A 27,125-nucleotide genomic window follows, 5' to 3' on the forward strand; every position below is an offset into this window, starting at 1 on the left:
GAGTCAGACGCTCCACCTACTGAGTCAACCAGGTGTCCAAGTTGTTATATCAATGCTGTCTTCCTGTGTGATGAGGAAGCCCGGCACAACCTCATTCTGAATGACCACATGGTCGATACACCATGGGAAAGGCGCCATGACTGCTTTAACCATTTCTCTATTCCCAGGCATTAGGTTGTTTGTCCCTCTCCCCCTCCCCCAGGTTCAGCTGGGTCCCAGTCACAGATGCCTGCTGGCAGGTTCTCTTTTCCACTCTCCGGGCCTCTGGAAGCCTGAAGGAGCTGGACCTGAGTGGAAATCACCTGAGCCACCCCGCAGTTCAGAGTCTTTGTAAAGCCCTGAAATTCCCTTGCTGCCACTTGGAGACTGTGCGGTGAGTCTGTCCTGGGGTCTGCTCTGAAGCAGGGATGGGCAGGAGGAGAGCTGAGGTGGAAGCTGACCGCACTTTTGGCACTTCTATTCCACATTGTACCAGAGGGTCTATCCAGGACAAAGAGAAAGGGAAAGGGAAGGAAAGGAAAGGGGAAAGGAATAAGAAAAGGAAAAATGAAAGGAAGAATGAGAAAAGAAAAAAAAGAAAAGGAAAGGAAAAGAAAGGAAAGAAAAAAAAAGAAAAGGGAAAAAGGAAAAGAAAAAGAAATAAAAGATTCCCCGACTAGAAAGGAAGAGATAAAACTAGTTATTTGAAGATAGCATAATCTTACGTATAGAAAATTGTAAGGAATCCACAGAAATAGCTATGAGAACTAATGAACAAATTCACCAAGATTTTAGGATAAAAGTCAATAGTGCTTCTGCACACTAGCAATGAGCAATCAAAAAAAAAAAAAAAGAAATGAAGAAAACAACTCTTCTTTACAATAGCATCAAAAAGAATAAAAACATTTAGAAATAAATTTAACAAAAGAAGGCCAAGGCTTACATACCAAAAACTGTAAAACATGATGAAAAGAAATTAAATGAAAGCTTCACTAATGGGAGGAAATCCCATGTTCATGAATCGGAAAAAAAATGAATATCCTTATGTGGCGACACTCACCCAACCGCTGTACAGATTCAACTTGACCCGGATCAAAATCATACCTGCCTTTCTTGTGGAAGGGGTTGAGCTGATCCTAAAATTCATATGCAAGGATAAGCTTGCACATTGAGCATTGGGAGATCCCCCCCAACGTGTAATGCTCAGAAAAGAAAAGCCAACAGAGAAGACTGAGAAGAAGCGGCCAGGGAGGTGAGAAGAACACCAGGAGGGCATGTTCCGTGGTGGTGCCTAAGAGGACAGGGGCTCCAAGGACAGTGTGGCCAGCAGGGATCGCTGCTGCAGGGAAGCCAAGTAAAACAAGGAGTGAAAACTGTCCACCGTTGGATTCTGGATTTGAGATAGGGAAATCACGATGGATGATCTTAGCAGGAGCAGCTTTTGCGATGTGAGGGGAGCCAGCGTCCAGAGTGAGCCATTCCAGTCTAAGCAGAGGCAGGGGCAGAAAATGAGACTCAATATCAAGACTTGGGTGATAAAGAGGAGGGAAGAGTTAAAGCAGAGGGAAACGTGGGACCAGCTGACAATGCATGTGTGTGACCACTGGCCTGCATTTAAGAAGGGAAAGACCTGAATGTGAAATTCGACCATGAAAGGTACAGGAGAATAGTTAAGTGATGGGTCAGGGAAGGAGTAGAGGGATCACTGGCCTTAGAGGGGAGGGAGCGCCTCCTCTACCATATGAGGGAGGGAGGCAGGGTCGGGACAGAGGGAGGGAGGCATGCAGGTTGGACCATGGGATGCTGCAGGGTCCCCATCTGGTGGCCCCGTTTTTCTCTGTGACATAGGCATGGAGTTGGGTGCTGAGGGTGTGGAGGTTCAGGGAAGGTAGCGTTCTGAAGTGGACCTTGTGAAGTGGGGGGTTCCGCCCACCAGGCATCGATGAGGCCCGTGATAGTGCGATTCCTAGCGGCCACCACCTGCCCTGTCCCTCAGGCAGGGACTGGGTGTTAGGTTCAGGGTTGGGGGCTGCGGGGAGGCAGAAAAATGGTGGAGCTTGGGGTTAGCCAGAAGGATACGGTGGAAGGTCGCGTTTAGGATGTTGATGATGATGGCCGTGGAATCCAAACTAGATCCCCAGGGGAGCAAACAAAAGGCAGCAGTAAGAGACGGAGCAGAAGTGGAGCCGACAGATTAAGAAGGCAAATCCAGCTTCGTATGACCTCCTTGTGACCTCCTGTATCCCCTCCCAAAACCACTGGGACAAGAGCTGCCCAGGTCTGGCAGGAAGGACTTTTGAAAGAGATTCAGGAATCCTGGCCTCTACCTCTGACCTCTTGCCCTGGTGGAGATAGCTGTCCTCATCAGACAGCCTCATGGGGGTGTAGGCCTTCATCATCTCCATGTCTTTGTGGGCCTTCAGGAAAGAACCTATGAGCATGGCACAGCAGGGACAAGCATTTCTGTTTACCCGGTGACCAGAGCTGAAGACAAGTCCTGGGTGGGGTGAGGCAGGGCTGGGGATTTGAAGAAAGGGATCCACACAGTGCAGCTCGAATGGCGGGTCTTTGGAGACAGGTGAAGCCGCAGGAGAGACACATTTGTTGATGCCGAGATGGGTCGCCAAAGCAGAGATGCAACTGGTGGAAATGGGTGTGCCCACGAATGGGAGTTGGGACACGCCAGGCGAGGAAATGTCAGTCTAGGAGGGTGTGGCTGGTGGGAGGTGGCCGTCTGCAAAGGCGACCTTCAGGTATGAGATGCAATGGGCGTAACATGTGGGGACCTGTGCCAGTTGGACCCCTGGCTTTCTCGGACCATGGTCTGTATGGTTTGGGGTTGGGAGCAGAAGGGGAAGGCAGAGATTGCCCAGGAAGATGTAACTAAGGGCCAAGGGCACACACAAAGCTGCCAGGTGGTGGGACATGTCCCTGATGCAGGGGACCTCAGACTCCAGGCCAGGCAAGGAAGTCCAGGGAAAAAGTAGGAGGGGAAATCAGATCCTGTGGACATTAAGAGAATGGGGATTTTAGCCTGGGGAGGGGGCGCCACCTTGAGCCTCTTCCCTCCTCGTCAGAGCCTTCCCATCACATCCCACGCCCACTCCCTGCAGGCACCTGTCATGTGTACAGCCCTAGCTCCATACCCCACCCTGACACTCTCCTCTGGGGAATCCCAGAGGCTCCTCAAGCTCAGCCCTTCCCAAAATCAACTCTTTTCCCTAAGCAGAGAAAACCTGCCCCACCTGCTCAGGACCAGCTAATCAGTTTGCAGGACCCAATACAAAATGAAAACGCAGTGTCCCCAGCTCCAACATCAGGGGGGAAAAGTGCCATTAAAGGCACTTGGATATAAAGCCTGTTTTCCTCTTCCACAAGCCCCACTCTCATGGTGTTTCCCATGTGCTGTGTGACGTCAGAGTCCTTCCCACACACAGAGGTACAAGCAGGTGCGTGCACACCATCCCGCAGGCCAGCGTGCCCGCACAGCCCACCAGATGCCAGGTTTCTCCTCCCACCAGCTGCCAGACTCGTGCCCCAAAGGCGGTAGAAAGATAAAGGCAGACATCACCCCTGCCTGGTGATGGGAGACCCTTCCCCTCCGCCCGGCCGAGGACCACCACCCTGACTTGAAGCAGATGAGAGGACCCACCCCCACCCCTGCAAGGGCATTGCCAGGATGCTCTAGGTATCCGGAGCAGTCCCCACTAGATCACCCAGCATGCTGCGAGGCCCCCAGCCCGGGACATGGATGGCTGCCACCATGACTTCTTCCAAGGTGTCCAACCTGGATCCTCAGCATGTCCAATCCAGGCGCCACGGGGACAAGGGTCCATGAGCAGAGAGAAGAAGGCTAAGTGGGACCGCATGGCTTCGGGGGCAGAGAAGTGGGCGGCCGAGGGCTGAGCGCCTACTGTGTGCCAGACACCATCCTGGGCACTCAGGACAATGGCCAGGAACAGAAATGGGCACAGGTCCTTGCTCAGGGAGCTTACCCTCTGGAAGCCGGGGGGTGGGCAGGAAGCCAGCTACATGGCCAGGGAGGGCCGTGCAGGTTAGTAGAGACGGTGCTCACGCGAGACCTCACCCAGGTAAGACGCAAGGCAGGTGGGAGATGAGCCTCCGGCCGTCAGCCAAGGCAAGAGGCCGGTCCCAGGCGTGTTCGGCATGGGCGGGTGTGTATCTCCCACAGGTTGGCCGGCTGCGGCCTGACGGCGGAGGGCTGCAGCGACCTGGCCTCTGCGCTGAGTGCCAGCCCGGCCCTGGCGGAGCTGGAGCTGAGTTTCAACTTGCTCCTGGACGCTGGAGCCCAGCATCTGAGCAAGGGGCTGAGCAAGCCGGCCTGCAGGCTCCGCCGGCTGCTGTGATTGTCCTCACTGACAGTTTGTGGGGGGAGAGGAGTGGAAGGGAGGCGGGCGGGGTTACCACCCCAGGACACAGGGCTGACAGAAGCCAGGGGCCCCGGGTACAGACCAGGACAGACCCTCCATTCCCACGGAAGCCGCCTCGCTCCCCTGCACTTCCTTGTGTTGGAGGTTCACGTCTGTCCTCCTGCCTTGGAGGCACCCTCGAGGCTGCACCCCCAGAGCTCCCAGGTCAGCTGGCTCTGGGCACCCCTCAAGCACCGTGCGGTCAGCGGGGAGACCCAGGTGGACAAGGGGGCCGGAGGGACCCCAGGGGACAAAGGGAGGCTGCCTCTCCCTCCTGCATGGCTCCACGGCTACAGGCAGAAAATTAAAATCTCTCAGGTTCCTGCAAGGCAGGAGAGCCCTTAGGCCCCTCGGCTGTCACCCCAGAACTTCCAAAGGGCTCCAGGAGCTAGAAAGGGAAACCAGCCCACAGTCACCCCGATGGGAGGCTGCTGGGGCTGCTGACGGGGGTGTGGGGCGCCTTTCCTGCAGGCTGGCTGGCTGCGGCCTCACGTCCTGCTGCTGCGGGGCCCTGGCCTCCGCGCTCAGCACCAGCCCCCTCCTCACAGAACTAGACCTGCAGCAGAACGAGCTGGGCGACGTCGGCGTGCGGCTGCTGTGCGGAGGCCTTGGGCGCCCCACCTGCCAGCTCACGCTGCTGTGGTAAGGCTCACGGGACCTGGCGGCAGAGGCGGGGGAACAGAGCAGGGTGGCCATGACGATGGAGCCGGGAGGTGGACAGGGGCAGGCAAAGGGCCCCAAGAATGTAGGTCACCTGGGCTCCTCCATCCACTCAGGCCACGGGCCTGGGTGCCAGTGTTCATTGGAGACTCAAGTGTCTCCACGTGTGTAATGGGCCCTGGCGTCCACCCTGCCAGCTGCACGGAGCGCAATGCAGGTCAGAACTCAGACATATGGGGACACAGTCGGGCAGGATGACGTGATGACCCCGAGTGTGGCGGGCACGCGCAGGGGGACCTGCAGGCCACTTCTCCGTCAGCCAGGGGAGCCCCCAGTGGGCCCAGCCGGGAGGGCAGGGGACAGAGCAAGCAGACACGGGCCCTGCCCTCCTGACTCACACTCCGCTGGGAATGAGGGGGATGCTCGTCATGCAGACACACAAATATACATTTCTTTTTTTTTTAAGATTGTATTTATTTATTCATGAGAGATACAGAAAGAGAGAGACAAAGATAACAGGCAGAGGGAGAAGCAGGCTCCCTGTGGGGAGCCCAATGTGGGACTCAATCCCAGGACCCCGGGATCACTCCCTGAGCCCAAGGAAGACACTCAACCGCTGAGCCACCAGGCGTCCCAACAAATACACATTTCTGAGCTCCCCTGGGGGCTGGGGGCCAGGAAGGGAAAGCCAAGGTCCTCTGAGTCTGTAGGATGGGGGGGGGCAGGCAGGGGTGGTGTAGCCTCGGGGGCCCGGCCCAGGCAAGACAGGCACAGAGTAGAGGGGGTATGCAGGGTAGAGGCAGTGGGCCGCCCTCCCTCCCGCCCTGACGCCTGCACAATTGTCCTGGAGCAGCCGTCCCAAGGCCGCTCTCTCCTGCCTCTTTGTTCCATGGCCTGAAAACAATCCATGGCTCTTTCTGTCTACACCCCTCCCTGTGGCCCTGGCTTGGCTCAGGTGGCCAGGGGCTCCAGGACCCACATGCCCTGACCCCAGTCAGCTCCAGCCGGCCCTCGGAGGCATCTATGCAGCCTGGGATCTCAAACCTAGGGAGAGTAGGCCAGACACAGGGGGCTGGACGCTAGGGCACTAGACAGTGTGCAGGGGGCCGTCCCCAAGCTGACACTGACCCTTCATGACCCGGGGGCTGTTGCCTCCACCCCTGGTGCCCTCCCCACGTAGGGGTCTCCTGCACGTGAGAGGGCTTCCCAGGCTTGGTCTCTGCCAGGGGGAGGGACTCGTGTCCCTGCTCTGCAGCTACTTGTCACATCTTGGCCCTCGAGAGCATTGCGGGATCATGTGCACCACCACCACCACCACCACCACCGCCACCCCAGGAGAACCAGGCTTCCTCTGTGCTTGTAGGCTGGACCAGACCCAGTTAAGTGAGGAGATGACACAGATGCTGAGGGCCCTGCAGGAGGAGAAACCTCAGCTGTTCATCTGCAGCAAATGGTAAGAAGGGCCGGGGAGTGGGGAACCCAGAGCCTCCTCAGGCTGACCCAGGCCCAAGGAGGCATGTTTGAGGCCCCCCGCCCCAGAGCCAATAAACAGGGAAAGAGCCGGGGTGGAGGCAGACAGACCCAGGAGGATGCCAGGAAGGCTCAACCCTTCTGGCGGATGACCAGGGGGACGAACACAGCAGAGGCACCGGTAAAGTGGTGGGACTGGGAATGAGGAACAGTGACCACAAGGGAGAGGCAAAGACAAGGAGTGAGAGGCTTGGGACCAGACCAGCCCCAGGCGGGCGGATGTGCAAGCAGACAGGCAGGTAGACAGGCAGGCCCAGTCAGAGTCCATCCTCCCCACAGGGAACCCACTGTGCTGCCCCCTACCCAGGTGTGGGGCCCGTGGGGCCTGACTGTGCATCAGTGGGTTCTTGGCTGCCGCACTCACGCACAGTGGACAGAAAAGGGCGTGAGGCCAGGCAGACGCTCCCGCAGACTCACCATGTGTGAGGCACATCACAGAGAGCCGCAGGGAGCTGCAGGGAGCTGGGCCCAAGTGCACCAAAAGCTTGCCCCAAGCCACCCGCCAGCCCGGGAAGCTGTACCTAGGGCCAGAGTGAGCATGTTCCAGAGCTGGCTGGACCCTGTCCAAAGGAGCACAGCTGAGCCCTGAGAAATGCGGGGGTGGGGTGGGGGCATGCTGCGCTGAGAAGGGGCAGATTCCAGGCAGAGGTAGAGGCTCAGAGCTTAGCTCCTCCGAGGAACAGCCGAGGCCAGGTGTTGGGACCAGCCCCAGCATTACCTGGAACCTCGTTAGAAATATAGATTCTCAGGTCCCCTCCGGACCTGCTGAATCAGAATCTCTGGGCCAGGAAGGGGGTGGGGGTGTCCAGGAATGTGTGTCTGACAAGCAAGCTCCAGGTAAATTTTACTCGAGAGGGTGAGTGAGCAGGAGGTGGGCACAGCGAAGCCTTTATCCCATAAACGATGGATGACATTGAGCGGGGACTCGAGTGGCTGCTATGCCAGGACAAGGGGGAAAGGATACAAAGAAGGTGGCTTTTGGAGGGAATGACAAGTGACCAGTCAGCTCTTGTTGGGGGTCTGGGGGGAGTCAGGATGACACCCCAGCTCTGGCTTGGATGGCTGAGCCGGTGGGTCATTCCCAGGGCAGGGACCTATTGCAGAACCTGGACTCGGGCCACAGGTTCAAACCGGGGCAAGGGAAGTTTAAGCAAGGGTGACACAGAGACAGCCCCAGCTTCCTATGAAATCTCAGGGAGAGTGAATGCCTCTGTGTCTTAGGAAGCCAAGTGCAACCGTCCCCACTGAGGGCCTGAGTGGGGGAGAGACGAGTGGCACGTCCTCACTCAAGCAGCAGAGACAAGGATCAGGTACTGTGAAGGGTCCAGGCCAGGAGTATCACGAAGGGGAAGGGTCCCAGGGCAGCTCCATCCCCCTGGCTCTGGGGTGGAACAGGGCGGGCTCCCCCCAGAGAACCTTCCACTCTGAGAATTTAACAAGATTTCTATCTCCCTCTGTCCCAGCCTGGGGTCTGGGCTGCTTCTCTGCAAATATGCACAGCATGGCTTAGACTCGGAACCAGGGCCCAGCCCCCCGAGGCCCACACCAGGCCTCAGAGGCCTGAGAGTCACCCCTCCATCCCTGCCCATCCACCTTTTGAGTCATGTTCTGCCCACAAGCTGCCTACCTGCAGCATGTTGGGGAAAGCAGGACTTCTGGATGAGTGGGCAGGGGCAGGGACTGGAGAGAGGCAGGGTCAGGAGCAGGGCTGGGGGAGGGCAGGGGCAGGGGCAGGACAGAAGTCCAACGCTGTGGCCCAGGCCAGGCAGCCCAGCCTCGGGAGGTCCCTGCCATGGTGTATCCACAGGGAACCAGGAACTCCCAGATAGGGAACCTGGAGCTGACTCCTGTCCTGCCCCATTTCCAGAGGGAAGCTGCCCTCAGGTAGGCCAGGTGCAGCTGGGTCGCCCACCCTCTCCTGCTGCCCCGTGGGACCTGAACACAGAGCCTCTGAGGACCGGGGATGGCTTCTGGGGCCCCCTGGGGCCTGTGGCTCCCGAGTGGCTGGCCGAGGATGGAAGCCTCTACCGGTGAGGAAGGGGGGTGCCCTGCTGTCCCCAGTGGCCCTCCCAGGTCCCCATCCTCACATCTGTTCCCCACACCCGCTCCCCACACCCGGACAGCGCCACATCCAGCACTCTGGGCTCCATCCCTGTCCAAGCCAGCAGGTGCAGCCACGGCCTAGATGCTGAGCCAGCGCTCGTATTACAGACAAGGAGGTCTTACCATGAGAACTTCCAGCCACGGGCTAACACGGTGTCCAAGCAAGTTCCGGGTACTCCTCACCCAACTTCCACAGCCATTTTGCTAGATTTATTCTGTTTTCCCATCTTCTGTTGTTAGAGCATTTTCTTTATTTTTTTAAAAGATTTTATTTATTCATTCATGAAACACACAGAGAGAGGCAGAGACACAGGCAGAGGGAGAAGCAGGCTCCCTGCAGGGAGCATGATGCAGACCTCAATCCCAGGACCCCGGGGTCACGCCTTTTGTTCGATGAGCACAGTAACCATCAGCAGGTGTGATGTTTATCACAGTCTCTCGGATCAGCTCACACCCAGTGTGTGTTCAGATGCACTTGCCGGTCCGAGAAACGTCCGTACAGGTGATGTGTCCCAGTCGTACAATCTGTCATTGCTCAGATCCCACTCCTGTCCCGCAATCTGCACACCCCGTGCAGCCCGGGCGCCTGTGGTCAAGCCGACCATTGCCTCCACAGCATATGGCCCTTCACCCAACACCAGCACACACCTCACCTCAGCTGAGACACCGGTCCACCCTGCCCCTATGGACGCTGACTGCTTGCAACCCCAGGACTCCCTGTGTGGGGACCTTTGGGAAAGTCGCTCAAGACCCCTGCAGAACTGTTTTTGTCCCCAAGGCTGTGTCATTCATCTTATTGGTAGATTGTCACCAGTTACTGGCAAATGGACCGTTACAAAAAAGAGCACCTGCTGGGTTCATGGCCGTCACTGTGGTGGTCGCATCACCACCACCACCCCTGGTGTATGGGAAGTCCGCGCAGGTCCCTCAGCACTCACACTGCTGACATGGGTGTGATGCTCATCCGGGTTTACGGAGCAGAACGCTGTGATTGGGGCAGCTCAGGGACATTCCCGGGGAGCCACAGGCCGAGGGCCGAGGAGGCAGGGCTCAAACCCAGGTCCTTCTGACCCTGACAGCTGGGCTGTGGCCACTCCACCCAACCCACCACCCTACACAGGGTCTGGCATTCCTGCGGTGCTCGGTGAGTTTGCATAGGGTAATTTCCTGTCCACCACACAGGGTTCACCTGCCTGTGGCCGGCTCCTACCACTGGCCCGACACAGGCCTCCGTTTTGAGGTGAGAGGGCCAGTGACCATTGACATTGAATTCTGCATCTGGGACCAGCACCTGCCCAGGGCCGGCCTATGGCACAGCTGGATGGTGGCAGGGCCTCTGTTTGACATCAAGGCTGAGCCAGGGGCCGTGGCTACTGTGTGCCTCCCTCACTTCGTGGACCTGCAAGGTGAGTAGGAGGGAGGAGGGCCGGAGCCAGGGAGGGTGGTGATGATGGGCCTGGATGGGGCTTGCATGGCCCCCTCCTGTGGGAGGAGCACGTGGCTTCCTCGGAAAGGTTGAGACAGTTGCAGGAGGCAAGCACCGTGCTCTGGGCGCCTCTTTTGTGAAGCATTTTTGTCTCCCAGCCTCATAATTCTTTGTGCCTGAGTTCCTTGAGTGTTCCCCCAAGTAGAAAGTGTTGTCCTCGATGACAGTAATAATTGGCATCTATTAAGGGCTCTTCCCCCAGACTGGGTCATTCATGGTCCCATGCAAGAAATAGGCCCTATGCTCAGGGGAGGTTTTTGAAGAGACCACCAAGACAGAGCTACCTACAAAGTGAGGTCAAATGAACCAACAGGGACGTTGGAGTTCCCAAGGACCAGCGCCAGGCAGGGGGGCAGGACCGTTCCTATGGGCAGGATGAGGGCTTCCCTGTAGGAAACATCATAAAGGGTAGCATACCTTTCCTGCCCCATCTCACCTCTGAAGACTTCCAACCCATAAAGCTCCAGGAACTCCGAGCTCACAGTCAGACATGTCCCACGTGGCCAGGTGACGCCACAGATGAAAAGCAATGGAAACCGCCAGGAATCCGAATCAGCCCCATGAAGACTTCAGATGTCGAAATCTCTAGACACAGAACCATCAAATAAGCATGTTTTCTACACTCAAAGAAGGAGTCCTTAAATTAGCAGGAAGCGATATGCCCTGGAAAAAGGATAAATTGAGTTTAAAAACAAACAAAAGCTTGGAAAAACCTTTAAAAATGTGGGAAAGTAAAACAAGATTCAGTGACATGGAAGAGGCTGTGAGAAGGCCGGATGCTCATCTGATCAGAATCCAGAAGAAGAGGGAGGACAGGACGGAGAAGGTGCAGTGTTCCAAGAGAGAATTGCCGAGAAATTTCTACAGAGTCACTGAAAGGTGTGACTTTGCTCTCAGGATGAAAAAAATCCCAAGAATCCAAAGCAGGAGAGAGAGGGGAAAAAAAATAAATCAATCTGGACTCATGATAGTGACATTGCAGGAAACGGAATCCTACGAGAAGGAAGGCAGTGGCAGCCGCCAAAAGGACAAACAGCCAACAAGGCAGGGCCATTAGGCTGACCTCTGATTTCTGAACGGCAGCCCTGAGAGTCAGAGGCAGTGGGCGGGGTTGCCAACCTTCCCACGTAACAACTGCAACACAGAAAAATCTTTTTTTTAAGATTTTATTTATTTATTCATGAGAGACTCAGAGAGAGGCAGAGACACAGGCAGAGGGAGAAGCAGGCTTCCTGTGGGGCGCCTGACGCAGGACCCGATCCCAGGACCCTGGGGTCACGCCCTGAGCCAAAGGCAGATGCTCAACTGCTGAGCCACGCAGGCATCCTGTGTCTGCTGATTTAATGAACAAGTCAGAAGAACCTGATACCGTTCCCCATGTCAGATCTTGACTCATTTCATCATGATCGATGATTTGATGAACAGTGTGTGTTGCAGCTTATACGAGGGAAACACTCTCAGGATACATATGGTGTAGTTAGATCATGAAGGAGGACATGTTTTTCATGTTCCATTCATATATTGGTTGATAAATTCATTTGCAGCACTGTCGCAATAGTTAAATATATTTAGGTAAAGGTATCAATATACTTTAGACTTTATGCACATTAAAACATTAGGATCATCGATCAAACAATATATATGTAAGAAGAATCGTTTATAAACTAGGAGCAAGAAAAAGATGGAAAGAAAAATAGAATCAGGTGCCTGGATCGCTCCATCGGTGGAGCATCTGTCTTTGGCTCAGGTCATGATCTGAGAGTCCTGGGGTGGAGCCCCACGTCAGGCTCCCTGCTCAATGGGGCGTCTGCTTCTCCCTCTCCTTCTACCCCTGCTTCTGAGTGTGCTCTCTCTGTCAAATGAGTAAATAAAATCTTTAAAGAATAATAATAAAGAGTGGAGTCCCTGAGCCCCGATCGTGCTTCTGAAACGCCCCTACCCTCGACAGCTGGCTCTGAACGTCTCCCGTGAGGCTAGGCACAGGCAGCTCCTCGGCCCAGGATCCTCTCTGCAGCTCCCTTTCTCTCCTTCAGCACAAGGGCACCATCCATCTGTGGGAAAGGAACGTAAAGGATAGTTGTCGAGCAGCTGATAGGTTCAATGAAAGATTAAGCAATATGTCTAGAAGAAGAAGAGGAGGAAGAGGAGAAGAGGAAGGAGGAGGAGGAGAGGAAGGAGGAGGAGAAGAAGAAGGAGATGGAGGAAGAGGGGAAAAGAAAAAGAGGAGGAGAAGAAGAAAAGGAGGAGAAGGATAGGAAAGAGAAGAAGAAAAGGGAGGGGAAGGAGATGGAGGAGGAGCAGCAACAGCAGGAGGAAAAGGAGGAGCAGGAAGCAGTGAGCAAAGGATGCTGGTGAGCCAGCCCCCAGGATGGCACCCAGAAGGACACAGAGGGGTGTTTGCTGCACATGCAGCCCCGCAGGGTCCTCCTGCCACCGCGGCCACCTGCTCTGGGGACTCCCCCGCTCCCGCAGCTGGACAGTCCCTGTGCCTTCATCTGCCGTCACCAGGTCAAGACCCAGGTGGACGAGTCTGGGGAGCGAGGCTGTGTTGGGGCTGCAGGGTTGGGCAGCTTCCAGAGTCATCCTGAGAGGGAGGCTCCACTTGCCACCACCAAGGCCCCCACAATGGTGGAGGAGGAGGCACCCCAAGAAAGGAGGGCACACAGCACAGCGGGTCACCCCAGCTCCCCGCTGTCCCTCCCTGCTGCTTGTTCTCCCACCAGCCTGCCAGCTGAAGGGTGAAGGGCAGTGGGGAGAAGGGGCCTGGGCCTGCTGCGGGCTCCGCTCAGTTTGGGGGTGGCTACGGATCACCCAGCCTCCAAAGGCCCCAGGCCCCGGGAAGGACCCCCATCTCCACCACCAGGTAGGCCACTGGACTTCTTTCCTGGACACCCGCAGCTCCAGCCTGACCCCAACCCCTGACCCCACGAGGACACTAAATCACTGTCTCGGATCCGCCCCTTGACAGGTAGCGGCGTGGACACCTCCCTGTTCTATGCAGCCCACTTAAAAGACGAGGGGATGCTGGTGGAGACGCCAGCCAGGGTGGAGGCAGACCACGTAGTCCTGGAGAACCCCAGCTTCTCCCCCATAGGAGTCCTGCTGAGGACCATCCACGCCGCCCTGCGCTTCCTCCCCGTCACCTCTGTTGTGCTGCTGTACCATCACCTGAGGCCCGGGGAAGTCGCCTTCCACCTATACCTCATCCCCAGCGACTACTCCATCCGCAAGGTGGCCCGGGCCAGGGTGGGCTGTGGGCAAACGTGAGGTCAGCCGGGGACAGGGTGGGCCTCAGGAGCAGGAGCCGAGGCAGGTGGGTAATCTGTGGCTTCCTGTGCCCTGCAGGCCATAGATAATGAAGAGAAAAAGTTCCAGTTTGTGCAGATACACAAGCCGCCCCCACTGGCCTCGCTCTACATGGGCTCCCGCTACACTGTGTCTGGCTCAGAAAAGCTAGAGATAATCCCCAAGGTGAGCAGGGTCAGAGGTCCCACCCAGGAACACCCACAGGGCATGTCCAGAAGCTCTTGGTGGTGCAGGGTGTGCTGGGACCAGGCAGACAGCCAGCAGGAGTCGGGGTGAGCGTGGAGCAGGTGAGTTGGGTGAAGGGGCAGGTGTGGGATGGGGGCGATGCTGGCATGTGACCTAGGGCACCAAAGGGTGTCCAAGTGTCAGGTCCAAACTGCCTGCGTCTGGACAGCCCGGGTGTGGTCCTGGTCACTGCAAGAAGACATGTGCCACTGGGAACCATGGGGCCTCTCGAGAGGAGGGTTACACAGAACAAGTGCTGAGATTTGGACTTTGACTCGATATTTCGGGGGGAGGGAGGCCAAAGGAAATGGCAGTGCTCTCCAGAGGTGGAGGTCGCTCTAGCCGGAAGTCAGCAAACCCGTGTCTGGGCGGCACTACCCCACGTGCAGCAAGGACAGAGCCAGAATGGGGAGGGCAGGTGGCCCATTTGGGCAGGAGACTGGTGATGTCGGGGCCTGGATGGTCATCCATGGTACCCAGATTTTCCCACTGCCCAGATTTTGCCACTTGGGCCACAGTGTCTGCTGAATGGCAGCTGGTGTATAGCCGGACCAAGACCAGTCTTTCCTCCTCGCGCGGCCAGACGAGTCTTTGAAGCCTCCGTGTGACAGTGACAGGGGGGAACAGGTGTCCAGTCTGAAGGAGGGGAGTGATATGTACATTGAGTTAAGAGACAGGAGTCCGAGGATGGATTTTCCTGCCGGGTTGGGTGTAAACAGGGTGAGAGATGGACTCGGTCACCTGAGTGGCCGGTCATCGGCCCCGTTGGCCCCTGTGCAGTTTGGTGCGGTGACAAGCTCTTAGCGGGTCTCACACGTGGCCATTCAAGATTGGATTTACTCTCAGAGGGACTGTCCTGGCTGCTGGGCAGGAGTGGACAGTGGGTGGACAAGAGTAGAAACAGTGGAAGGCCAGGCAGGAGCTCACAGCGGCCCGACTTGGGAGGCAGCAGTTGCAGCAGAACAGCTGTCTACAGATTTGGGGGTCGCTTCAGAGATGGAGCCAATAGGACCCAGCGTGTGGTGGAGAGAGGATGGGGTTGAGGATGATGACTACGTCTGGAAATCGTGGGGCCTGAGTGCCATTTACTGAGCTTGGGAAACGTGGGGCGCAGCCAGTGTGCGCTGGACTGGTTCGAGTGGGCCTGAGAGTGGGTCACAGTTGGAACCCCAGACTTACTGCTGGCGGGGTGAGGGTCAGAGGTCCAAGTGGGGGCGATGGAGAGAAGGGGTCCAATTTAAGATATGCACATAGTACATCTTGGAGTGAGTCCTGACTCATCCAGGGGTGCCCGGCGTCCAGACTTGCAGGGAAATTAGGAAAATGGCAGCGGCTGGAGGTGGCAATTAATCTCAGGGCAGGCGATGGCAGGAGTGTCCCCGTGGGGCTGAGTGAGGGCCAGGAAGGCATCGGAAGGTTGGGGGAGAGACCACAGAACGAGCTCTCTCTCTCTCTCTCTCTCTCTCTCTCTTTCTCTCTCTCTCCAGGAACTGGAGCTCTGCTACCGCAGCCCCAGGGAACCCCAGCTCTTCTCTGAGTTCTACGTCAGCCACTTGGGGTCGGGGATCAGGCTGCAAGTGAGAGACAAAAAGGATGACACAGTGGTGTGGGAAGCCCTGGTAAAACCAGGTAAAGCCAAGTGGGGGCGGGGGGGGGGGGGGGGGACTCAGAGGGAGGAGGGGGAGATTCAGAGACGCGTGCACGTGGGTCTGTGTCATCATAAATGATGGGAGGAGATGGGCCAGGCCTTTTCTAGTCGTGCAACAGCCAGTGAAGGAGCAGGATTTGAACCTGAGTTAATCTGCCCGCCAGCCCCACACACCACAGGGGCTCCACGCTGTCCTTGAATTGGGTATTGACAGGCACAGGCCTTCGAAGAGTTTCTCGTGAATTACAACAAACTAGGGGCCCCCTGGGGGCTCCATCAGTCAGTGAGCATCTGCCTCGGGCTCAGGTCATGACCTCAGGGTCCTGGAATCAAGCCCACATCAAGCTCCCTGCTCAGTGTCCCCATCTGCTCCTCCATCCCCCTTTGCCACTCCCCATACCCATGCTCACTCTGCCTCAGATAAATTAATAAAATATTTTTAAGGGATCCCTGGGTGGCGCAGCGGTTTGGCGCCTGCCTTTGGCGCGATCCTGGAGACCCGGGATCGAATCCCACGTCGGGCTCCCGGTGCATGGAGCCTGCTTCTCCCTCTGCCTGTGTCTCTGCCTCTCTCTCTATCTCTCTGTGACTATCATAAATAAATAAAAAATTAAAAAAAAAATTTTTAAAAAAAAATATTTTTAAAAGGAGGAAGGTGGGGATCCCTGAGTGGCTCAGCATTTTGGCGCCTGCCTTTGGCCCAGGGCGTGATCCTGGAGTCCCGGGATCGAGTCCCACGTTGGGCTCCCTGCATGGAGCCTGCTTCTCCCTCTGCCTGTGTCTCTGCTTCTCTTTCTCTCTCTCTGTCTCTCATGAATAAATAAATAAAATCTTAAAAAAATAAAAAATAAAAAGAGGAAGGAAAAGGTCAAGGCAAGGATGTCTCTGATAGTTGAAGTTCTCTCATTGGGGAGGTGGTTAGTCGCAGCCTGGACTACATAAACCACACGTTCTGGGGTCTGAATGCCTCCATCTCTATGATCACAGCCTCAGTTTCCCCACATGCACGAGGAAGGGACTCCCCCAGGCAATGTCTACAGGCCCCTGCAGTCCTTGCTCCAGGGCATGGACAGACCCCGTCCACAGCTTGTCTTGAGGACGAAAGCATCTCAGAAGTAGGTGAGGTTCCGACAAGCAACAGCCCGCACTGTCACTGATGCTCCTCTGTCTCTGCCATCCCCAGGGGATCTCCGGCCTGTGGCTTCTCTGGCTCCTCCAGCCCCCGCAGGTCAGTGATGGGCAGGCCTCAGGCACCGGGGCAGTCCTGGGTGCCCCATGCATCCTGGAGGGGGCTGGGGAGAGAGAGGAAGGGACCTGAGCCTTCATCCCCCAACCGGGATCAGGCCTCAGGGGGATGCAGTGTGCCCCAGGGCATAGACCCTCCTCTTTCCCTTACTCTTGCCTAGGGGGGATCCTCCTGCACAGATATAGAGGCCGAGAGACAGCCTCAGAGGCCACCTCGGAGGCCACGGTCTTGGGCCCCACCCAGCCCCAGCCCCAGCCTGGGTGCTTGGCCTGATGCCGGCAGGAGAGATGCAGAGGAGGGAGTGAAGAGAGCTGGGGGAGGGGGGGTGGCAGTCAGAGGCAGGGGCCACTGTGGGGGCCCTTCTGGGTCCACGGCCAGCCTCGCCCTTCCCCCACAGATGCCCCGGCCTGGCTGCACTTCGTGGACCGGCATCGGGAGCAACTGGTGGCTCGGGTGACGTCGGTGGATCCTGTGCTGGACATGCTGCATGGGCAGGTGTTGAGCGAGGAGCAGTACGAGAGGGTGCGGGCCGAGGCCACGACCCCCAGCCAGATGCGGAAGCTGTTCAGTTTCAGCAGGTCGTGGGACCGGGCCTGCAAGGACCAGGTGTACCAGGCTCTGAAGGAGGCCCACCCTCACCTCATCATGGAACTCTGGGAGAAGTGGGGCAGCAGCAGTGGCAAGCAGGTGCCTCCTGGACAGCCCAGCAGCTGCATCTCCAGCACCTGCCATGAGGCCTGGCTCTGCTGACCACTCGTAGGGGCCTCGGCATCTCCATCTGGACACAAGCACATGTCCAAGCACCCTCCGGCTCTGAAGTCTTGGGGCTCCAGCGATGCCCCCGCCCAGGGGGCACCACACAAGGCTCAGCTTTCCCAGGTGGGCTGTCGAGGCGCCACACTACATCTCAGGGAATGTCCATCTGCAGCTGGCAGGACTTCTGCGGACCTTGCAGGAGCCTGAGCTGAGAGCCCGGGGTGGCAGGCGCCGCAGCCCAGCCTGGAGCTGTCCTGGGGCCACTCGGATGCAAAGAGGGGCAAGGGGGCCCTGCGGCTGGTGCGGGTGGGCTCCCGGGGGGAATCGGGGCCAGAAAGAGATTCAGTTTTCACTTGTGCCTGTGGGGCTGGGTTTTTCGTGAACCCAAACTGTGCTCCGTAGTTTCTGAAGGCAAGATGGGCTGCTGGAGCTGGGAGGGGGCAGAGAAGGATGCCACAGGGGAAACAGGGTCTGGACCCCACTTAGACGTCTCCTCCAGTACAAATGGACTCCCTCACCTTTTGCCCGCACTGAGCACCCCTGCCTTGCACTCCCGTGGCACCTGGTGCCCCTCATCCCCCTCAGAGCACTCAGCACGTGGCTTCATACATCCTGCTCCATTGCTGGCCTCCCTGCACCAGACAGGAAACTCTCTGAGGGCGGGAGCCACATGTGAACTCATCAGTTGACTTCAGAGCCTCGCACAGTGCCTGGCACGCAGGCTAGCATGAAGTGAGGCTTTGTTAGTAGGCACTTGGTAAAGGAACCCTCCCCGGGCACATCCCTCAGCTCCCATCCTGGCTACTGCACATCCATAGGAACACAGGGCCACCCTCGGGATGGTCCCCAAGTCGACAGGCCACCCCCACAGTCCCAGGGCACCAGCAATCTTAGAACAGAACCTGCTGGTGTTAACAGATTTACACCAACATCCTTCTCATCGCAGGGGAGCCAGCTCTGCCCAAGATCAGGAAGCACGAGCTGATTGTACCCCCCAAGCTGGTCATCCTGCTCCCTCAGAGTCACTTCTCCCCACCACTCACTCGGGCCCACTCCCCTTGACATCACCCTCTACCTCGCAGCCCAGGGGATACTCTTCTTCGGCATTCCTGACTTTGAGGTTAAGACAAGATCACCAATGCACAGGCTCCAGCCGGTGCCCTGCATGTGCTAAGACAGAAACATTATGCCTTCCCTTCCTGGGGCCCCATAAACGCTCCCCCTTGCCCACTAACACAGCTCACCCAGCTCCTTGCTGCAGCGAAGTGGCTCTCTGACCCCTGCTCGGCTAGGGCCTAAATTCGCACTGTCAGAGCACCCCCAACCCTATTATTTGGGACCGCAGGCATTTGCATGTCATGAAACTACATCGTTCCACGTGGGGAATGAGCTGGGTAGATGGGGAGTCTCAGACTGGGTAGCAAGCTGGGTAGATGGGGTGTCTCAGACTGAAGAGTACGTGGGGGGCGTTGGGACTGTAAACTGAATTAGGGGACAGCTCACAGGGGCCACAGAGGGCACTGCTGGGGTCTCACAGGAAGACAAGGAAAAGCTAGTGGGGAGGCAGGAGGAGGCTAGATCTTGGGAAAAAAAGATGGGGGAGGGAGCACAGAAGAAAGGTCCTCAGGTATTACTAGGTCAGTGGAAGGCGGAGAAAAGCCAGCTGCAATGACTCTCGACTCTCGGATCAGAGCCTCAAAGTGAATAGCCAGTGCCCTCTGTGCCCTAGAGTTTCCCAGTAGCCTTCGCTCCCAGGGGCCCATCTCTCCATTGAGAACAAAGGGCAGGGAGCCCCTGTCTTTGCTCAAAGGCTGTCAGCCCTCCCTACCTGGGAGCTTCACTCTCAGGACTGCGAAAAGACACTGAGAACCATCAATGTGCCAAGAAAAGAAACTTTACTGTCCCTGGTCCACCGGGACGACCTCCGTCCAGCCCACTCAATGCCAAGTGTATACAAACCTAGTAACACCCACAAAGCCTCTGGCATCCATTCACAGTCCCCCAGCACAGTGAATTCATACCATCCCACCCCATCCCCAGAGGCAAAACCCATGACTGTATTCCCACTACTTCCTCTGGCAGCCACCAAGACCTGTACCCCCAAGGTCTAGCAGAACGCAAGTGCCAGACATTAGATGGACGTTTGCTGAATTCACACAAGGAATGAATTCTCAAGGAAGGATGCCTTTTTTTTTTTTTTTTTAAGATTTTACTTATTCATGAGACAGGCAGAGACACAGGCATGCGTGTGGGACTTAGGGGACTTAGGGGCCCCTCAGTGGCTTTTCTTAAGGAATCACTATCTCAGGGCTTCTGGAAGGCAGGCAATACTTGTCCCGATGATGAGAGCAATACAGACTCCCTCACTCTGGTCCAGGCCCTAATCCTGGAACCAGGGAAGGAAGGGGTCCCAGGGAGAACCCGTGGTCCCCTGTACTGTGGTGAGCCCCAGCCAGGAGGGCGGCTTGGAGAAGGAGCCAGGGAGCAGGGAAATGCCCGGATGGGAGCATGACAGGAGGGCACTTGATGGGAAGAGATGGCATTAGGCAGGCGTCCTTGGCTCTGTCCCTGGTTTCCTAGCAACAGCCATGGAGCAGGTGGTTGCTAGGCAACTTGGGGCCACCCAGACAGCTGGTAGAGATCCTCCGTCTGTGTGGGCATGGATCAGAACAGCGCAGGGCAGCATCAGTGCTGAGAGTGGCCCCTTGGCCCATTACTTGTATTCTCTTGTGTGTTGATTGCTTTAGTTGCACAGAAATGTAACACGCAGTCTGGAAAAACAAGGGGGAGACCATCGCTGTCCCAACAATGCAGGAATGACCACCTTTACCTCTCCAGTTCTGGCCCATCTCTGCAGGAATACATTCCACCCCGTGGCCATCCCTGCACACATGGTTTTGAATCCTGCCTTTCTGGCTCAGAATCAGATCAGCTTGAGGACTTGTCAAGAGTCTTCAGGAGACTTCTGTGTGGAGACCATGCACGGTCCCATGGGAAGGGGGGGCAGATCCATCATTTAATTCATCAGGTCCTCCTCTTGTTCCCAAGCTGACCTGGCTTCCCACAATTTTCTGCCGTGGTGAGCACTACTGCAGTGAGCACCCTGTTACAGAGAACCTTCCTTTACTCTTAGATCCTTGTCTCTAAATCAGTAATAAAGGGGCGAGATGATCCTATCAGGACATGAATGTCCACATGACTTTCTCCATCTTGCTGGGCTGCTTCCCTCAGGGGCAGTACCAGCATTCTCAGCACCAAACGGACTGATCTCACCTCACCTGCTACCCATCTATTAAGTCCTTTGCTTGTAAATGGGGAGACACCCTGAAGAGAAAGAGTTGTGCCCAAAGTCGCATGGCCAGCAGCAAGGCTAGTGCTAGGTCGGGGGCCTCACCCCAGCCCAGAGCATGACGGAGGTCTGGAACATCCTGTGCTCCTAAGTTGCCACCAGCTACTTCTGAAGCCATCCACTGGCCATAGAGTGCTTGTGTCTCCCAAACACTCGGAGAGTGTGTTTGCGTTGACAATCTACCATGACAGGAAAGATAGGATGGGGGGGGCACCTGGGGAGCTCCATTGGTAAAGCACCTGCCTCGGGCTCAGGTCCTGATCTCAGGGTCCTGGGGTCGAGCCCCACATCAGGCTCCTGGCTCCACAAGGGAGCCTGCTTCTCCCTCTCCCTCTCCCCCAGCTCATGCTCTGTCTTTCTCAAATAAATAAATAAAATATTTTTAAAAAGAGAAAGAGAAAGGAAAGTACTTAAAAAGTCCCAGTCTGAAGGAGAGGATGATATTCAGGGGTCCTGGCCTTTGCCCCCAGGAAATCCCTTGCCCGGGCCCTGGAGCTGTCATTGGCTAGTCTGAGAAATATTCAAAATAACCCATTGCACAGTGGACGTGTCTTTGGGGTGGGGCTTTGGATCCAGGGCCCCACATCTCACGTGGTTGTTGGGTGCTCATGGTCACCCACAGGCAATGAAAGGGACGGATGAGGGTTAAGTGCTGTGGCCAGGAAGCCCACCAACTCCATCCTCACTCCCCAGCCAGGCCCAAGCAGAGGCGTGGGGGGGCTCTGTCCCCTTCACGTCGGCCCTCCCCACTGGCTATGTGGTCCATGCAGTAAGGCCCCGCTGAGCGGTGGGGAGCACAAGGCTCAGAAAGAGACCTGGCAGAGAATCTTGGTCACTGAGTACCCCTTCCCGGGCCATGGACAGGGCATGTGCAGGGCCAGCGTCATGGGCAAGTGACCAGAGCACTTGCAATGTGCCCCCCACCTCCCCTTGAGGCTTTGTGCCTGGTGATCACCATCTTGAAATCCTTAGTCATTTTATCCCTGACCTTGTGTTTGTGAGTGAAGCCCAAGGGTCAGCAGAGCACGTGAGGAATCGGGGGTGGGGAACAGGGAGGCCTCGAGCCTCAGCTCACATAGGGTCCTGCAGCCCTAGACGGGTTCTTGGCCGCCAAACACAGCCTGGGCTTCTCGGCCCCTGCTCAGCAACCCCACTGCCCCCCGCCATCCGTAGGAGCCGGGGTTGGACACAGCCCCGGGCAGGCCACAGCAGTCCCCACCATACTCAGGTGAAAGCACCCAGGAACATTCAGCAGGTGACAGTCTCTCCCCCACTCCTGATCCCGCCCCCCCCCCCTTTGCAGGGTCCACAATACAGCATGAGATGTCAGGTGGGAGCCCATGAGACGAGGAGATGTCTGGTTTGATTTCTGGGTCCCCAGCCAGGGCCCTGAGCTGCGGTCACAGCCCCCAAGAGGGAGAATCCCAGCTTAGACGCAGGTGCACTCAGCACCCGCCATTTCCAGGACCACAAACATCTGTGGCCCAACTGCTGGGGTTCCTGGAAGGCCCCCTCCCCATCCCACCCTGTCCCCCACATCCCACTCTTCACATCCTAGGTTCCCCCTCAACCTCCCCTCCCCACTACCCCATACTCCTCACCACCCTACACAACCCTACATTCCCCATCCACAGGCCCTCACCATGCGCTTTGTCCACCCCAGGCTCCCCTGCTCCCTGTGCACCCTCCACTCAGAGCATTCCTCCACCCTGACCACCCCTCACCCCACCGTCTCGGGCTCCCCTCCTACCCTGCATTCCCCTCTGCCCTATACTCCCCCAACCCTATAGTCTCCCCACCCAGTGCTCTCTCCACCCAGCACACCCGCCACCCCTTGCACCCTCCACGCGCCACATCTCCCCAGCTTGGAGGGCAGGCCCAGGAGTGGGAGGTGGGCCCCTGGGAGTGGGAAGGGTGGGTACAGGTACAGCCTGAGTGGGAGGCAGCCGTCAGGCAGGTGTGCAAGATGTTCGAGCTCCTAGCAGGAACCCACAGGCAGACCCTGGACAAGCTCCTTGACCTCCTCAAGACTCAATTTCCCCTTTTGCACCCTGGAGAAAATACCAGTGATTAAGCCCCAGGGTGGCAGAAGCTAAGCACTCCATCTCTGTGGAAAGGTCCCAGCTCCTGGCAGGGTCAGTGCGGGCACCAGTACGAGTACCCGCACCCATATCCTGGGACTCCCCACGGGGTGGAGGCCGTCACCAACACAGGCATGTGACTGTGGGTGGGACAGACACAGACCCCTGATTCCTGAGTCCATTTTCTGCAGGTGGGTTCCCCGAAGTGGACGGAGGACACCGACCCTCTCAGCCCCAGGGCGGAGACTCCTGGAAGAGATGTGCTCTCCCCGCTGCGAGAGGGGTAGGTGCTCCAGGCCTGTCCCACAGGCAGCCTTTGGTCCACTCAGGGCTTCAGCCGGTCATGGCTCCGGACCCAGGGCTCTGGAGGGTTTTCCTGGAACACTCTGGCTCAAAGCAGAGAGTGAGGCTGCAGCTTGGAACCTTCTGGTACGTGCCTCTCAGGGCTCCCTGGCCCGGGACAGACTTCATTATCTCATCTCATCTTGGGACCAGCTGGAAAGACGCTGGACTGACTGAGGCACAGAAGTGGCATCACCATTTCTACCATCACCCAGTTTCTGTGCTTGGAACCTTGAGACCACCAAGTGGCCCACTGGAGAACTAAGTCACCTGACCCACGGCTTGCCCACCTCCAGACTGGGCATAAGGTCATCCCAGATCACCCAGCCTCTAGCCAACCTGCCAGACAGACAAATGACAAAAGCCTGTAGAGATCAGCTGAATCAACTCAATCTGGAAGAAGCTCCGAACCGACCCACAGAATTTTGAATAAACTCTGTGGGTTTTGTTTTGTTTTGTTTTGCCCATCTGGTATCTGAGAAATGATAACACAGTATAGTTTTGTTTTATTTTTGTTTTTAAACAATGGCCTTACTAAGGTGTAATTCGCATATCATGACAGTCATCCACAGTGAGTGGACACATTGATGAATTTTAGAAAATTAGAGAGCTGTGCAACTCTGACCACCATCAGGGTTTAGAACATCTCCATCACTCTAAAAAGTTGCCCCTGTCTGCAGTTTCTCATCTCCCCACGTCCCTCTCCAGCCTGGGCAACCATCCATCTGCTTACTGTCTCTGTAAATAAATGTGTCTCTTCTGGACATTTCCTGTAAGTGGGATCATACAGTCTGTGGTCTTGTGCACCTGGCTTTTCTCCACTTGGGGTAAGGTTTTTGAGGTTCATCCACGATGCTGCATTTATCAGTAGCTCACTTCCTTTCATTGCATAATATAATCTGATTGCACGAATAAGCCACATGTTGATTATCCTTTTACTAGGTGATGAACATTTGCATAGTTTCCAGTTTGGGGCTATTCCCGATAACGCTGCTATGAACATTCACCAATGAGTCTCTATCTTCCTATGAAAGCCTTTCATTTCTCATAGGTAGATGCCTGGGAGAGGAATTCCTGATATGGCAGGTGTATGTTTTTATGAACCCGCCATCCCATGTTTCCAAAGCCACTGCACCTCTTTACATTCCCAGCGACAGCACTGGAGGATGGCAGGTTCTCCACCTGCTAGCAGACTAGAAGCTTCATGAGCTGCAGTCTCTGGCTGTGAGATGGGAGCCTGCTGGAGCAGCCATTCAACCCTTGCATTCCTCATTCAACAAATACTATCTGAGCACCTGCCACTGTGTAGTAGGCTCTGGCCCTGCAAGAAATCCCTGGCACCTCCAGGAGATGGAGAGAGAGAGAGAGAGCACCCTGAGGACATTGCTTCTGCACCCTTGTCCTGGACTCCCCTGGGTCTTTTCCTTAGAGGAGGCCATGAGTACCTTGATGACAGTCTGAGTTGGGTCTTTGGCAACCGGCAACTGGCAGGGACTGCCAGCATACCTCTCCAACTCCTTGGGACCCAGAAAGTCTCAGTGGCTGTTCTCCTCACATTGCACAGGGCAACACCAGCCTGTCTTGGAACCTCCTGGAACCTCAGCGCGCAGCTACCAGGGGAAGCCAGAGAAGGGCCTGGGGAATGATGCCCAGAGAGGCCTGGGTAGGGGCTGCGGAGAAAGTACCTGTTGCTAATCAAACGTGATTAGCTGGGATTCGGAACTTGGGGTGAGGAGGGCGAGGGAAAGCCCAGCCCAGGATGGGCAGATACAGTAATCGCAGGAGGGAAAGATGGTGAGGAAGAAGAAAATGCATCATCTACCTCTGGGCCTTGGGATAGTGGGAGCCTTAGTTTGGTGCCTATTCTTGCCTACGGGGCTTCTAACTTTCAAGTTTTCTCAAAGATTATGGATTCGGTTTTTTACGTATTATTTTATTTTTTTTATTTTTTTAAAGATTTTATTTATTTATTCATGAGAGACACACAGAGAGAGGCAGAGACATAGGCAGAGCGAGAAGCAGGCTCCATGCAGGAAGCCCGATGTGGGACTTGATCCTGGAATCCAGGGATCATGCCCTGAACCGAAGGCAGATGCTCAACTGATGAGCCACCCAGGCGTCCCTACGTATTATATTTTAGATTAAAAAATAAAAGCAAAAACCAGAAAGACCTGTAATAAATATATCTTTTAAAAGGACATATCAATCCCTGGGGAAGCTCCGCACGCCTCTCCGCTCCCGGTGGTCCCCGCCCGCAGCTCGCACCTCTGCGCGGACTCCCCTCCTGGTCCCGCCCCCGCCGGTTGCCATGGGAACAGGCCGCGGGCCGCGGCGCGGGTCTCCGGCGCGGGCGGGGGCGGGGAGGAGCCGGAGGAGGCGCGCGCCGAGCGGTCCCCGCCCCTCCCGGGCAGAGCCGGCGCGCAGTCCCGCCGCCGCCCACCGCGCTCCGCAGGCGACCCCCGCGCTCCGCGCCCATGGCCGCCCCGCTCTTCCCGCGCCAGCCCTGGGCCCCCGCGCCGACCCGCCCGGACCCCGCCGTCGACCCCGGGGGCCTGTTCGACGAGCCCCCCCCGGAGGAGCCCCTCGCGGCCCGCGCGCCCAGGGCGGCGGCGGGCGCGGGCAGAAGGGCGGGTCGGCGCGCCGGCGGGAGGGCGCAGGGGGCCCGCACGGGGCAACCCCCCAAGGCCGCGGCGCGCCCGCCGCCCCAGGAGGAGGCGCCCCCCCGGGACGAGGGCTGCTACCTCGACCATTTCCCGCACCTCTCCATCTTTATCTACGCGGCCATCGCCTTCTCGATCACCTCCTGCATCTTCACCTACATCCACCTGCAGCTGGCCTGAGGGCCCGGGGGCCCGGGGGCCCGCGGCTGGGGCGGGGGGCGAGGAGGGAGCCCTCGGGCTCGGCCTGGGTGTGCGGAGCCGCGCTGCACACCTTCCATCTAGCTTCTGCTGCTTGCTTCTTTTGTCTTGTGCTTGTCACTACCTTTGTGTCACTGCGCATCTGGAGGCGCGTCCGAGGCAGCTGCCAGGAATGAAATAAGAGTGTTTGCGCCTGAGATTCGGGGAGGGGGCCGTCACCCCTGACGTCTAGAGGAGTGGGGTGCAGCTGACGACTGATCGTGTCCCTGGACCCTACGCTTCAGGAGGTGGGAGCGCGCGCAGAGAGCCCAACCTTCGGTTTCTTAAGGGCCGAGCTGGCGGAGGGGCCCCCGCGGGAGGGTCGGCGCCCTGGTCTGCGCGGGCCGGAGTCCTGTGTGTGATGCTACATCGCCCCCGGAGCACTGGCCGGGTCTCACGCCCTCCCCCCGGGACTGGCGGACCTGAGGGCGCCGCGGACGCCGCCGGAGCACAGGACACAGTGAGTGACATCGTCGGGGTGGCTCGTCCTCGCCCGTCCCCGGGGCTGGAGCTGAGCCCGACTCTGCGTTTCTCCTGCTTTAGGCTGTGCTGCGGCTGCGGAGCAGGGAGGAGAGCCACAGCGGGAGGGGCCGTCCAGGCAGGAGGCCACATTGTCGTCGGGTCCTGGACGGCGTGGGACCTGCGACTGCAGACCTCCTCTGGACGCGGGGCCATCGCTCCGTGCTGCGCGGGATGAGACTCTGGGGCCCTGGCTGGGGTGCGCGGGAGGGTGTTCCTTCTGCATCTTTGGCGGCTTCTGGGGCAATGGGACCCAGGACGAAGGGCGTGGGGTATCTGTTATTGGCAAGAATTCCTGCTGGAGAACTACCCGACCCATAGGAGTGGTCATCTCAGACCCAAGAGGCCTAACACTGAAACCCACTCACCTGCCATCTCCTTTTACTCCTGAATGTTAAATGTCATCAACCCAGTGCGCTACCACCTTACCTGGAAATGTTTGTCTTACCTCTAATGAAATAAATCCCTTTTGCAGCATCCTGTATACGGAGTTCTCACTTAATTTAGAGCCCTGCAGGGGCTTGCCAAGCTTCCTGGTCTGCTGGGTTTCACCCCATAATTCTCACAG

The 27,125-nt window shown here is 57.1% G+C and overlaps 2 protein-coding genes across 5 annotated transcripts in view; both read left to right on the forward strand.

Annotated features, from left to right (window-relative positions):
* NLRP1 (NLR family pyrin domain containing 1) overlaps positions 1–21,044 on the forward strand; it is a 37,397-nt gene extending 16,353 nt beyond the window's left edge. For 2 of the 4 annotated variants that reach the window (XM_041772657.1, XM_041772658.1), the window contains exons 6-17: positions 203–373; positions 4,172–4,342; positions 4,881–5,051; positions 6,433–6,522; positions 7,821–7,909; positions 8,467–8,629; positions 9,885–10,108; positions 13,157–13,419; positions 13,534–13,659; positions 15,207–15,348; positions 16,551–16,595; positions 17,011–21,044. In XM_041772657.1, coding sequence (XP_041628591.1) covers positions 203–373; positions 4,172–4,342; positions 4,881–5,051; positions 6,433–6,522; positions 7,821–7,909; positions 8,467–8,629; positions 9,885–10,108; positions 13,157–13,419; positions 13,534–13,659; positions 15,207–15,348; positions 16,551–16,595; positions 17,011–17,363 — 2,008 coding nt within the window. In that variant the 3' untranslated portion in view covers positions 17,364–21,044. The remainder of the gene's footprint in view (positions 1–202; positions 374–4,171; positions 4,343–4,880; positions 5,052–6,432; positions 6,523–7,820; positions 7,910–8,466; positions 8,630–9,884; positions 10,109–13,156; positions 13,420–13,533; positions 13,660–15,206; positions 15,349–16,550; positions 16,596–17,010) is intronic. The other 2 variants (XM_041772659.1, XM_041772660.1) reach the window with 2 other exon arrangements.
* A 4,566-nt stretch (positions 21,045–25,610) lies between these two features.
* LOC121500299 (atherin) lies at positions 25,611–27,041 on the forward strand. The gene is made up of 2 exons (XM_041771907.1): positions 25,611–26,498; positions 26,582–27,041. The coding sequence occupies exon 1, from the start codon at positions 25,616–25,618 to the stop codon at positions 25,979–25,981; it is 366 nt and encodes a 121-aa protein (XP_041627841.1). The 5' UTR covers positions 25,611–25,615; the 3' UTR covers positions 25,982–26,498; positions 26,582–27,041.
* The last annotated feature ends 84 nt before the right edge of the window (positions 27,042–27,125 follow it).

The sequence above is a fragment of the Vulpes lagopus genome, chromosome 10 (genome assembly GCF_018345385.1).
Source record: "Vulpes lagopus strain Blue_001 chromosome 10, ASM1834538v1, whole genome shotgun sequence".
Lineage (NCBI taxonomy): Eukaryota > Metazoa > Chordata > Mammalia > Carnivora > Canidae > Vulpes > Vulpes lagopus.